The 14,365-nt window shown below is 41.3% G+C and overlaps 1 protein-coding gene across 1 annotated transcript in view; it reads left to right on the top strand.

Annotated features, from left to right (window-relative positions):
• Positions 1 to 14,365, top strand: part of LRP6 (LDL receptor related protein 6) — a 178,183-nt gene that overhangs the window by 26,467 nt on the left and 137,351 nt on the right. The window contains exon 2 of the mRNA XM_002712655.6: positions 510 to 903. Within this exon, the coding sequence (XP_002712701.1) occupies positions 510 to 903 (394 nt within the window). The remainder of the gene's footprint in view (positions 1 to 509; positions 904 to 14,365) is intronic.

The raw sequence follows: 14,365 nt of genomic DNA, 5'->3' as shown, positions 1-14,365 counted from the left end.
AAATAAATTGCTGTGAATATTTATGTACAAGTCTTTGTATTGATGTACATTTTTATTTCTCTTAAATAAATACCTAGGTGAACAGTAACTGTTGTATAGTAGCTTCTACGTTTGTCTTTAAGAAACTGCCAAACTGTATTCCAAAGTGACTGCACCATTTTATGTTTCTATTGACAGAGTATGAGTGTTCTGGTAGCTCTGTGTCCTTGTCAATTCTTGGTATGGCCAAAGGTGTTTTTTTTTTTTTTTTTTTTTTAATTTTATCTTACAGCTTTAACAAAAAAGGACTATCCTGGTAGAATTAATTCTCCCCATCTTGGTATGTTTTGTTTTTAAAACGCTGCCAAAAAATAGTATTTTGTGTGTGAAAATATTTTATTGATTCACTTACTCTTATTTTTGATGGTGTTTGCTATAATTTGAAATGCTAATGATCATTTGAAACTCAATTTATAAGAAGCAATGCATTTTCTTCCTTTTTACTTACATCTCTCTCTCTCTTGTTCCAGCGGCCCCTCTGTTGCTTTATGCTAACAGGCGGGACTTGCGATTGGTTGATGCTACAAATGGCAGAGAGAATGCTACAATTGTAGTTGGAGGCCTGGAGGATGCAGCTGCGGTGGACTTTGTGTTTGGTCATGGCTTGATATACTGGAGTGATGTCAGCGAAGAAGCCATTAAACGAACAGAGTTTAACAAAACTGAGAGTGTACAGAATGTTGTTGTTTCTGGATTATTGTCCCCCGATGGACTGGCATGTGATTGGCTTGGAGAAAAATTATACTGGACAGATTCTGAAACCAATCGGATTGAAGTTTCTAATTTAGATGGATCTTTACGAAAAGTTTTATTTTGGCAAGAGTTGGATCAACCCAGAGCAATTGCCTTAGATCCTTCAAGTGGGTAAGTTTTGTAATGTCTAAAAGTCATTGCCTCTCCTTTTCCTGGTTCCTCTCTCCTGACCTATACCCCAAAACCCCCCAAAGAAAAGAAAGATGAGAAATTTTAGACTCTTTGGGCTTCTTTGTCAAGTAGACTTGAACATGGAAAGCTTTATTGTGTTCTGAAAGTAAGGTGTTTCAGTAAATAGTCTTGTATTTTTAATACCATTTAGAACAGCCGGCTTTATAGTTCTTGCATTCTTGTCTGTATTTATTTTTTGTAATTATAAGAGTATAATTAGAAGGGAGAGTGAAAGAAATGAAGACTTACTAAGAGCTCAAGATGAGAGAAACTCTTTTAGATCTTACTACTTTATTATATACACAATCATTTTGTAATCTAATGTTTTCTATATTAAACTCTGGAGTATTACTTGGTACCAGTGTTAAATGAAAAAGAAAAATTAAGTTAACTCATTTCTAGATAGCTACACGTATAGTTGCAATGAAAGTTTATTTTCGAAAGAAAAGGAACACTTACTGCTCTGGATAAATCCCATTGCTGAATGTGAGCTGTGTCCGCATGTTGCTTCTCTGCTGCTGTGTCTCAATCCTCCTGTGTCACATTCCTTGATATTTTCTTAATGAATTAATTGTCATGCTGGAGTCTGTCTCTGCCGTGTGTAGGTAACTGAACATGCGCCTGAATAAACTTCCTAATGTCTAATATCCAAAGATAATCTGTGAAAAACTATTTTAATATTTTGTTTTCTTTGGCTTTTACGTATATTGGAATGCTTTAAAACTCATTTCACTTATAGAAGTGAGTGGATTAATTTTATGTATGAAGTAGACTTGGGGAAAAGGAAAGAATGTCTTATTATATGTGTTTGTCTTATCAGCCTTGTTTTTTGGTGACAAGGGTTACAGAAGATGTATTATAGAAAAATGAAAAAAAAATGGTTATAAAAGGATGACATGGCCAGTAGTACGGTGAAATTTTCTGCTGAGATACTCTGGAAAGCACAACTATGTGGTTATTTTTTTGAGCAGAATTAAGAGGTATCTATTGAAGTCAGTTAAGAAATAAGTCACTTAATACAGTGCCAGAAAATACTTCAGTGGCTCTGGTGGTAGGAAGGGGTGTAGGTGTCCTGAGGAGGAGGTCTCAGGTGCTGATGTGTAGTAAATTGTACTGATCGGGGCCGGCGCCGCGGCTCACTAGGCTAATCCTCCGCCTAGCGGCGCCGGCACACCGGGTTCTAGTCCCGGTCGGGGCGCCGGATTCTGTCCCGGTTGCCCCTCTTCCAGGCCAGCCCTCTGCTGTGGCCAGGGAGTGCAGTGGAGGATGGCCCAGGTGCTTGGGCCCTGCACCCCATGGGAGACCAGGAAAAGCACCTGGCTCCTGGCTCCTGCCATCGGATCAGCGCGGTGCGCCGGCCGCGGCGGCCATTGGAGGGTGAACCAACGGCAAAGGAAGACCTTTCTCTCTGTCTCTCTCTCTCACTGTCCACTCTACCTGTCAAAAAAAAAAAAAAAAAAAAAAAAAAAAAAATTGTACTGATCGAAGAATTTGTCAATATCTTTAAGGTATTTTTGAGAAATGGCATTTTCTCTTGCCAACAGTTTAAGTCTTGGGTGTTGAGATGTTTCTGAAGTTATTACTTTGTAGAGCACATATAATGTTTGTGCAGTCAATTAAATGGTCATTAGGGAAAGAGTACTAAACGGTTCTATTGTTATTTTTCTTTTTGACAAGGTAACAAGGTAAGTCTTTTTTTTTTTTTTTTTAAAGATTCATTTATTTACTTGAGTGGCATAGTTACAGACAGGAAGAAGGGGGGAGAGAGAGAGAGAGAGAGAGAGAGAGAGAGAGAGTTAGTTCTTTCTTTGCTGATTTACTCCCCAGATGGCTGCAATGGCTGGAGCTGAGCCGATTGGAAGCCTGGAGCCAGGAGCCTCATCTGGGTCTCCCACGTGGGTGCTGGGGCCCAAGCGTTTGGGCCATCTTATACTATTTTCCCAGGCCATCATCAGGGATGCTAGATGGGAAGTGGAGCAGCTGGGACTGGAACTGGTGCCAGTATGGGATGCCGGTGCTGCAGGTGGATGCTCAATTCTTATGTCACAGCACGGCCTGAAGAGTTAAGTTTTAACACTCTAGGAGTGATGGTTGAAATTCACCCATGTATCTATTAAATAATCAGTATTTCAGAGCTCTACATTTACTCTGGGGGAGAGGGTGTGGACCTTATAGATTTATTATCTACTTAAGGACAGAGAGCGTAGGAGAAATATTTGCATTATGTAGTATGTGTTCAGAGAGGGGAAGTGTGGAGCTAGAAAGGCCTGAGAGCTCTTAAGGAGAATGTGTGGGTAGATGACTTGATTACCACAATTCTGCAACAGCAAGGGATAATGATTATGTAATCGTACATATTAGAAGTATCTGAACACACATACATCTTTACTATTTAGGGTCTAATAATTTAGTGAAAAAACTAATTATTCCTAGTTTGTCTCCTAAAAGGAATGAACTTTACCCTGGGTCACAGTTATGCTAAGTGTCTTAGGAAATAAGTTTGCCAAATGATTAGAGAGTATATTAAGTTTCTGTGACTTTATCCATTCCACTTTTCAATAATGATTGTGAGAATATGCCATGGTATTTAGCTTCTAAAGGTGGTTGAGTGAAGGATATCTTTATTTTGAGGCCTAAAAGTTTGGTCAGACATCCAGTGAAATATCTAGTTATTTCTGATGTTTATGATTAATGTAGAAATGAAAATAAATTCTCCTTTTCCCCTTAACAGATTTTCTCTTAACATTTAAAAAATTGGGAAGTTGTTTTGTATCATAACTTTTAAAATTTATATAACTGGTTTTAAAATTTATATAACATACAGTTCAGCTAAATGGTATACATTTGATAATTAGCATAATGGTATATACTTAAAGTTATATTTTAAACTTGTGCACTTAAAAATACATTCTGTCAAACTCTTTCAGTGTTACTGACCATATATTTGTATCATGGATTGCGGTTTTAGTAATTATTAGGTAGGGTATATCAGTTGTCAAACAGAAGAGATGATTTCCAGATTTATTTTTGGGGGGAAATAGGAAGTTTGCTTTCCAGACAAAATACATGAAACCGGTGGTGAGGAACAGTGTAGACTGTCTGGGTTCCAGGATGCTGGGTTATGAGGTTCAGAGGAGCTGACTGAGCTCTCTCTCAGTGATTTATGTAAAAGGAAAGCTGTTGAATGACTGGTACTGTTTGAGCCCTGGGAACTAGGGCAGACATCTGTGTGCTCTTGGATGTATGGAGTCCTTTGTGTAATCAGTCCGTTTAGCTTAGACTGAAGGAAGATTTTTATTTCTCCCTCTAAATTTGGCCTCTGTATTAGGCTGAGGTTTATTTTCCCTCTTTGAATAGTCACTGACAGTGTAGATCTCAAACTTAGGAACAAGAAATGTGCATTCACAAATTGTTCCCCAGTCTGCTGCTAATGGTGAGGGTCCTTGTCTGATTCCACAGTGATTCAGTCTGTGGTGATGCTGAGCACCTGTTTTCAGGTGTAACTCTGAGTAGTTCCCAGGGGGTTTTGTTGATATGTTAAGGATTCTGTCATGTTTCAACTAATTTCAGGTTTTTAAAATTTTTTATTTAGTTAAACTCTAGTGATTTGGTTTGAAGTGAGTTCCTATGGAATAACTTTTTTAAAAAAATTTATTTGAGGCCAGCGCCACAGCTCAATAGGCTAATCCTCTGCCTGCGGCGCCAGCACACAGTTCTAATCCCGGTTGGGGTGCCGGATTCTGTCCCGGTCGCTCCTTTTCCAGTCCAGCTCTCTGCTGTGGCCCAGGAAGGCAGTGGAGGATGGCCCAAGTGCTTGGGCCCTGCACCAGCATGGAGACCAGGAGAAGCTCTTGGCTACGGATCAGCACGGTGCGCCGGCCGCAATGCACCGGCTGCAGTGGCCATTGGGGGGTGAACCAACGGAAAAGGAAGACCTTTTCTCTCTCTCTCTCTCTCTCTCTCTCACTGTCCACTCTGCAAGGTGTCTGGCGCATAACAAATCTTCCCAGGCAGACGAATAAATTAATTTTCAGGCTTTTATTGGGATTCCGCTCCCAGGTGAGGTTCCCCAGTCCCAACAGAGCTTGGGGGAGGGGGAGTAGTCGCATGTCAGAGATTGGGAGAGCTCCTTTTATAGATTCAGGGCACGGGGGTTAAAGGTTGAGGCGGGTCTGATCCTCATTGGTTGACCTTTAGGCACCTGCAGGGACCTTGACAAGGACTTTTCTTCCCAGCAAGTACAGGTAGGGACTTCTCCATTCCAGGAAGTATAGGCCTTCCTTCCATGCGGATCCCAAAGCTACCACACTCTGCCTGTCAAAAAAAAAAAAATTATTTATTTGAAAGAGAGAAGGAAGAGACAGAGAGATCTTCCATCCACTGGTTCATTCCCTAGATGACTGTAATGGCCAGGGCTGAGCCAGGCCAAAGCCAGGAGCCAGGAGTTTCTTCTGGGTCTCTTACATGGGTAGCATGGACCCAAAAACTTGGACTGTCTTCCATTTCTTTTCCCAGGCTGCCAGCAGAGAGCTGGATCAGAAGTTGAGCAACCAGGACATGAACCAGCACCCGTATGGAATGCTGGTGTTGCAGCGGCTTTACCCGCTACGCCACAATGCTGTCACATGGAATAACATTGAATAATATACTTTCACAATACATTTTATCTTTGTTAAAGTATAATAGTAACTAAAGCTGCTTGAAAAATGCTTACAGACCCACCTCAGTGGATAGAAGTGTGATATGTGGTTTCCTTACTGGTTTTACATACTAATCGTTGTGTCTTGAGTATATTCGAAAGTATTATCTATACTAGAACATCCAAGATAACTAAAATAGCTTCTGCTCCATAATAGGTGTTCAATAAATATTTTTGGAATGAATATATATATATGTAGTTTCTCATATACTTATTAGTATTCCTTGTTAAAGAGAAAGCATTTTTTTTTTTAAAGATTTATTTATTTGAAAGACAGAGTTAGAGAGAGGCAGAGGCAGAGAGAGAGGTCTTTCATCTGCTGGTTCACCCTCCAAATGGCCCCAATGGCCAGAGCTGGGCAGATGTGAAGCCAGGAGTCAGTAGCTTCTTTTGGGTTTTCCACTATGGTGCAGAAGCCCAAGTACTTGGGCCATCTTCTACTGCTTTCCTGGGCCATAGCAGAGAGCTGGATCACAAGTGGAGCATCTGGGACTTGAACCAGCGCCCATATGGGATGTCGGCACTACAGGTGGTGGCTTTACCCGCTTTGCCACAGCACTGGCCCCAAAGAGATAGCATTTATAAACAATGTAAATTTTTTTAAAAAAGATTTATTTATTTATTTGAGAGGTAGAGTTAGGGAGGGAGGGAGAGATAGAGAGGTTTCCCATCCACAAGTTCACTCCCCAAATGGCCACAGCAGCCGAAGCTGGGCTGACCCAAAGCCAGGAACGAGGAGCTTCCTCCAGTCTCCCATGCTGGTGTTGGGGCCCAAGCACTTGGGCCTTCTTCTACTGCTTTCCCAGGCTATAGCAGAGAGCTGGATCGTAAGAGGAGCAGCCAGGACATGAACTGGCACCCATATGGGGTGCTGGTGCCACAGGTGGAGGCTTAGCCTACTATGCCACAGTACCAGCCCTCAATGTAAATTTTAAAATGATGTTTTGTGAATTGTAAAGTAGTATGTATTTGATTACAAATATCTATTTAAAACATAATTAAGATTTTTAGTCTTTAGTTTTTTTCAACCAAAGTTATAAGGAACATAATCCTTAAAAATATACCCAGTGGAGCTTTTTATGGTTGATAGTTAGAACCATGCTAGTTGCGTTGTTATTTATCAGCAATCACTTCATTTTCTTGGACTTTGATTTGCTCATTTCTAAATTGATGAATTCCTTTCTTGACATTAAGTTTAAAATGTGAGATATTTTAAGAAAATGCTCTAAATAGCTATTAAAATTTTTTGTTGGGGTGGGCGTTTTGTTCAGTAGTTAAGATGCTGCTTGGGATGCCCGCATCCCATATTGCAGTATCTGGGTTTGAATCCTGGCATCACTTCTGATTCCAGCTTCCTGCTAATGCACATCCTAGGAGACAGCAGATGATGGATGGCTTTAGTAGCTGGGTCTCTGTCAGTCGTGAGGGAAACCTGGATGGAGTTCTGGGCTCTTGTCTTTGGTCTGGCCCTGCCTTAGCTGTTGCGTCCCTTGGGGAGTGAGCCAATGAATGGGAGGTCTCTCTGTATCTCTGCCTTTCAAATAAAATAAAAATAAATAAAGTGTTATCAAATAATTTTTTTGTTTTACAGTTACACATTCAAATTAATAATTTAGATGTGTCACACTTAAGAGTTTTATTTCTGCAGAACAGATTCTCAAATTTTGTTTCTGTTGTTATTTTTGCATAGGTTATCATATGCAACTTCCTTTTTTTTAAAGTACATGAGGCAAAAATTGGAAAACTTAAAAGGAGAAGCAGACTATTAAAGTTGAAGACCTGAGTAATTGGAATGAATATATATATATATATATATATATATGTAGTTTCTCATATACCTATTAAAGTTGAAGACCTATGAGTAATTGACAGGACCAGTAGTCAGAAAACCAGTAAAGAAATAGTTAAAATGGACAATACCATCAATCAACTGGATATAATTGACATTTATAGAAAATTTCATCCAGCAACAAGAATACACATTCTTTTCAAGCTCACATAGAATAATCACCAAGATACACCACATTTAAGATCATGAAATGGGGTCAGTGCTGTGGTGTAGTGGGTAAAGCTGCTACCTGCCATGCTGGCATCCCATATGGGCACTGTTTTGAGTCCCTGCTGCTCCACTTCTGATCCAGCTCTCTCCTATGGCCTGGGAAAGCAGTAGAAGATGACCCAAGACTTTGGGCCCCTGCACCCGTGGGGGAAGACCGGAGTAAGTTCCTGGCTTCAGATCGGCGGCAGCTCCAGCCTTTGAGGCCAGCTAGGGAGTGAACCAGCGGATAGAAGACACCTCTCTCTCTCTCTCTCTCTCTCTCTCTCTCTCTCTCTCTCTCTCCTTCTCCTTCTGTGTAATTCTGACTTTCAAATAAATAAATCTTTAAAAAAAAATCATGAAACACACTCCAACAAATTTTAGATAATAATTTATACATCAAAATGGAATTACACTAAATTTCCATTTTGATTTCCATGAAATCAACAACAGAAATGTAGGTAGAAATGCCAAAATATTTGGAGATTTAAAGATAAAAAACAACAAAAACTCTTGGGGCCGGCGCAACCTCCTTTTTAAAAGCTGTTCAACCCCAAAAATCAATTTAAATCTTTTTCCCAATTTTACTAGATGTAAACTGAAAAAAATACAAACTATAAAAGGATTCTTTTTGTAAGTAGAGTAGAAAATATATCACATTACTTTTAGGCAGGATGTATAGATCATACTTGTTTAGAGATGTATTTTAAAGGCAGAGTTACAGAGAAGGAGAAGTGGAGGCAGAGAGAAAGATTGATCTATCGATCTTCTGTTCTCTGGTTCACTCCTCAAATGCCTCAATGACCATGGTTGGGCCAGGCTGAAACCAGGAGCCAGGAAATTCATCTGGGTCTCCCATGCGGATGCAGAGACCCAAGTACTTAACCCTTCTCCAGTTTTAAATTCTTTTATTAATGATATTAGTAAGAATCGTATTGTCTGATTTTCATGACCCGTATGTCTAAGGCCAGATTCACTGGAGAAATATTGGAAAAGCATATTTGTTTTACAACTGAATGACTTTACATTGTTTGATATTTTAATAGCTTTGCTTTTAAGGAAAGCTTTCTTTGCTTGTAGCATTGACCTTTTAAAAAATTCATCCTTAGTGGAAAGAAGGAAACATTGTGATGGGAAAGAATAGGAAACCTTTCACTGGCTCTCTGTATTTTGGGAATTTTGTCTACCTTTGATGTGTTCCAGTGTGGTTGGCTCTTCAGATAGTATCTTCAGTTTTGATCTTAGCCAATATTTATGCCATTGAACCTTGAAGTTTTGGAAGTAGGAGTTTGTCAGCTAAATTGTGGAGTAGAAATAAAATATGATTGTCTTTATTCTTTTTATAGTGTTTGATATTGGTATCATATTCCTTTTAGGGATTTTTCTTTTAACTGATTTTTATACTGTTTCGACTTTCCTACCACTTGAACCAACCTTTTTCTTCCTTTCCTACATTAGCTCTTTAAATGTGGAACAGTTCAAAAATGTATCTTTTTAAATTCTTTCTTCAACACCATATTCATTTCCAGTTGCTTTTGTATAAGGTAGTGAATTACAGAATTGCTAGGGGATTGTTCCAGGATCCCCGCAGACCCTAAAATCTGTGAATATTCAAGTCCCTTGTAAAATGTTGTAGGTTTTGTATTTAACCTGTGCATATCCTCCCATGTAATTTTAATTCCTCTCTTAAATTCCTTGTAATACCTGTGGAAATGTTGTAACTCTTAGAGGCAGCAGGTGATGGCTCAGGTTGTTAGATCTCTGCTACTCAAACGTTTGCTGCAGTCAGAGCTAGACCTGACGGAAGCCAGAAGCCTGAAACTCCATCTGGGTCTGTCATGTGGGTGACCAGTACTCAGGACCTTGATACCCACATGGGACACCAAGATGGAGTTCTGGGCTCCTGGCTTCGGTCTGGCCCAGGCCTACTTGCTGTAGGCATCTGGGTAGTGAAGCATTATTTGAAAGTTCTCTCTGTCCCTCTTTCTGTTACTTTGACTTTCAAATAAATATTTTTTTGTTTAAAAAGAAGATTGACATCTTGAAAACTTAATACATGTTTACTTGCTGTAACTCCTTTAAAGTTAAAATGAAGCCTATCTTCTACCCTTCACTCCATTTAAAATTATTTTCCAGAAAGTGTTACAAATGATTATCAGGCCAGACACAGCAATAAAATTACATTCATATGGATACTAGTGAATAGCACATAATGACTTGGTACTGTTTTTCATGATTTTTGATGAATAACAGATGTGCATACTACTGCAAAGTGGAGCTGTAACCACATATATTTAATTCTTCAGTATCAAATAAGTATGTTTATCCTCTCTTAATTCAAAGCCAAAATACAACCCAGTGAGGCCAAAATAAATTAGGAGCCAAATAGACTACATAATTGGAGAGTTAGTAATAACTGTTGCTGAAGAGAGATTTCTCTTATATAAGCCTGTAGTCTGGCTTTTGAGAAGCTAAAGGGATATTTATCATATACTGTGTGCTTCCCAAAGCATGCTAAAATTGGCTTTTAAATATGTTGCTGATAAATGCTTATGTAACTAGTTGCATTTAGCAACTGTATTATTATGTGCTTTAGTTATCTATAGGTTTCTAAGGTAGGATAACTGCAAAAGCAGAAACAACAACTTAAAGCTACTCGTTAATATGTGCACACCAGTTGATTTTTACTTTTAGAAAAAGTCCAGAGTAAAATGATGACATAATCAAGGGGCTTACTTAGTCTTAAATGAGTTAAGAGGGGGATTTTCTTCCTTTCTTCTTTTCTTGTCTTTCCCTCCCTCCCTCCCCCTCACTCCCCCTCACTCCTCTCTCTCCCTCCCTCACTCCCCCTCCCCCTCTTCCTCTCCCCCTCCCCCTCTTCCCCTCCTCCTCTCCCTCTCCCTCTTTCTTTTTAAATTTTTACTTATTTGAGGGACAGAGCACAAATGTGCAAGAGCGTGCTTTCTCATCCATGGCTCATTTTTCAAATACGTGAAATGGCCAGGGCCAGAGCCAGGAACTGGGAACTTAATTCAGATCTCCCAAGTGAGAGGCAGGAACCCAGTCACTTGAGCTATCACTCCCAGGGTCTGCACTGGTGGGAAGCTGGAATGAGGAGCTGGAGCTGGAAGTGGAACCCAGGTACTCCGATGTGTGATGGTGGGCATCTTTGCCTGCCTGGAAGGGGAGGTTTCAAGTCTCACTGTCAAATATTATTCATTATAATAGAAGCTGTTCATGTCATATCCTGGTAGAGGATCATAAAAGTGTCTGTTTCTTAGGAGTTTTCTTTTTTGCTTGCATCCTGGCTGCTATGCTTCTAGTCATCTGTGTTTTCTGTTCTAGTTACCTGACCTTCAGCCAAAAAGTTTATGCTTTTTCTTACTCACTGGTGCTTTTTCTTTTTTTAATGATTAAAATAATTGTGTCCTAAAAAAGATAGCAGCCCCTGAATGTTGCCCCCCCTTACTGACTTTTAACACCTTAGTAAGTCGTTCAAGGTTTTAGAAGTTGTGTTTTACTTTATCAACTTGATTTTCCTTTAACAATAACAGCTGTGTAACTGTATCTGTTAAAATGTTTCAGACTGAAAATGGTCTTCCCTTCTCTGTTTCAGATACAATTTTTGATAATTTGCTTGACATTTATTGCCCCCACGATGCTATCCATTGGCAACTGAACTTCAATTATGCAAGATTTTTGGAAAATTTGAAGCCATAGAATTATTTTGAAAAATGACAAAACCTTTTAAAGAGTCCAACTTTATTTTTAACATCATTGCTGTTTAGTATAAATTGGAAAGTTAAATATGTGTATTGGAATTCAAAAAATTATCTAATTTTTTATTTTATTTGAAAGATCACATGTGTGCACATGTGCATGCACACAGGCACACAGAGACCTTTCACTTGCTGTTTCACTTCCCAAATGCTCACAACAGCTGGGCCTGGGCCAGGCTGGAGACAAGAGCCAGGAACTTAACCCAGGTCTCCTATTTGGGTGGCAAGGACTCGAGTACTTGAGTCATCATCTGCTGCCTCCCAGGGTTCACATTAGCTGCAATCAGTGGTTGAGCCAGGACTTGAACACAGGCATACTTGTATGGGATGTGGATGTCCCAAGTGGGGTCTTTTTTTCTTTTTTTTGACAGGCAGAGTTAGACAGTGAGAGAGAGTGCGTTATAAACAGTGAGAGAGAGACAGAGAGAAAGGTCTTCCTTCCGTTGGTTCACTCCCCTAATGGCCGCCATGGCTGGTGCTGTGCCGATCCAAAGCCAGCTTCCTCCTGGTCTCCCATGCAGGTGCAGGGACCCAAGCACTTGAGCCATCCTCCACTGCCTTCCCGGGCCACAGCAGAGAGCTGGACTGGAAGAGGAGCAACTGGGACAGAACCCGGGGTGCTGGCGCCACAGGTGGAGGATTAGCCAAGTGAGCCATGGCACCGGCTCCAAGTGGGGTCTTAACTGTTAGGAACCTTGAATTTCCTTCAGTACCTTAATTAGAATTGTCTTGCATTTGTAGGGGTGTTTGTTCCCTATGACTAGATTACTGGTATTTGAGGGGAGTACACTTGCACTGAGGCATACTAAGTTGGTGTTCACTCGCAGTGTTAAAATACTGTAAATCAGGGGCCAGTGCTGTGGATTGGGTAAAGCCACTTCCTGCAGTGCCAGCATCCCATATGGGTGTTGGTTTGAGTCTCGGCTGCTGCTCTTCCGATCTAGCTCTCTGCTATGGCCTGGGAAAGCAATAGAGGATAGCCCAAGTCCTTGGGCCCCTGTGCCAGCGCGGGAGGCCTGGAGGAAGCTCCTGGCTCCTGCCATTAAACGGCAGAGCTCTGGCCGTTGTGGCCATCTGGGGAATGAACTAGCAGATGGAAGACCTCTCTTTCTCTCTCTGCCTCTGCCTCTCTCTAACTCTGTCTTTCAAATAAATAAATAAATCTTAAAAAAAGTACTGTAATTCAGTGTTGTCCTCTTACCTGGCCCAAAGTCCTCAGGTAATCATGATCTGAGCTGCAGAATAGTTCTTCCTCCTGCAGGGCAAATCCATTTTAATCCGCAGGTGCCCAGTGGGATGCTTTCTTCCCTCTTCACCAGGCTTTTCCCTCTTACTCAAGCTGAATGTTGAGTTTGGGTTTGCAGAATGGTGTTTCCAGGGAGACAGCTTGCCATAGTTCTTCAGTTCCCTTGTAGCTCAGTGGCTTCCAGTCCTCTTGGGTTGGACCATTGCTTATCTTTGAGTGTCATAAATGCCTGTTTCCTGGCCTCCACTCTATTGTAGTTTTCTGCTTTCCCTTCAGAAGGGCCAAGTCTTGTTAGCAGATCCTCAGACCAGAGACTGGGGAGAAATAGGAGTAATAGGAGTGTAATGTGCCTGCTATTGCAAAGACCCAAGCACGAGGGCCCCATTCTGCTACCCCATTGCATAGACTGAAGACACCTGCTTGTTGCTTTGTTTTTACAGGCAGAGTGGACAGTGAGAGAGAGAGAGAGACAAAGAAAAAGATTTTCCTTTGCCGTTGGTTCATTGGCACTGCGCTGATCCGAAGGCAGGAGCCAGGTGCTTCTCCTGGTCTCCCATGGGGTGCAGGGCCCAAGCACCTGGGCCATCCTCCACTGCACTCCCTGGCCACAGCAGAGGGCTGGCCTGGAAGAGGGGCAACCAGGACAGAATCCAGCGCCCCGACCGGATCTAGAACCCGGTGTGCCGGCGCCGCAGGGCGGAGGATTAGCCTATTGAGCCACGGTGCAGCCCTGCTAGTTGCTTTTTAGGCATGACAGTTATGTCTTTCTGTCAGATTATGTTTCTTATTCCTTCCCTTAGGCACGTAATTTAGCTACCCTGGGAGAAATGTGCCAACCTGGTGCCAGTTTTGCTGACCACTGAGAATGAGTGCCAAGCTTTACAGAACAGCAAATTAACGTGAAAAGGGTTTTACTTTTTTAATAAGACTTTATTTTTTAGAGTAGCAAAATTGAACATAATGACACTAATTCCTCCCTACCATCCTGTTGCTGTGATTCATTTCACTTATACATAAGGTATAATCAATGCATACATTATTGCTGTTATTACTTTGAACTGCTATCTGTCACTTTACTTAAGAGTAAGAGAAATTAAAGTTTTTCTTAAGGAGCTGGTATGGCACATGGGTTAAGCTGCTGTTTGCAGTGCCAATATCCCAAAACAGAGTGCCATTTGGAGTCCTGGTTACTTTCCTGATAGCCCAGCTACCTGCTAATGCACCTGGGAAGACAGCCGAAGATGGCCCAAGTTCTTGAGCTCCTGCACCTGCGTGGGAGACCTGGAAGAAGCTCCTGGCTCCTGGCTTCAGATTGGCACAGCCCTGGCTGGTGTGGCCAACTGGGGAGTGAACCAGCGGATGGAAGACCCCTCTCTCTGCCTCTCCTTCTCTCTTTGTGTAACTCTGACTTCAAGTAAATAAATACATCTTTTAAAAAATATTTAAATTTATTTGGGCCAGAGTGACACTGAGAGCGAGACTCAATGTATGTCCCCCCAAATCACCCCCCATAGGCGCAGGAACCCTTGCTTTAGCCATCATTGCTGCCTTCCAGAGTCTACATTACCAAGAAGCTGTGATCAGGAGCTGGAGCCGGGTGTGGAACCCAGGCACTCTGATGTGGATTGTGGGCTTGTTAA

Source organism: Oryctolagus cuniculus, chromosome 9, assembly GCF_051225735.1.
Source record: "Oryctolagus cuniculus isolate XC-2025 breed Fujian yellow rabbit chromosome 9, ASM5122573v1, whole genome shotgun sequence".
Classification (NCBI taxonomy): Eukaryota; Metazoa; Chordata; class Mammalia; order Lagomorpha; family Leporidae; genus Oryctolagus; species Oryctolagus cuniculus.
This window is presented reverse-complemented; position numbering and strand designations above follow the sequence as displayed.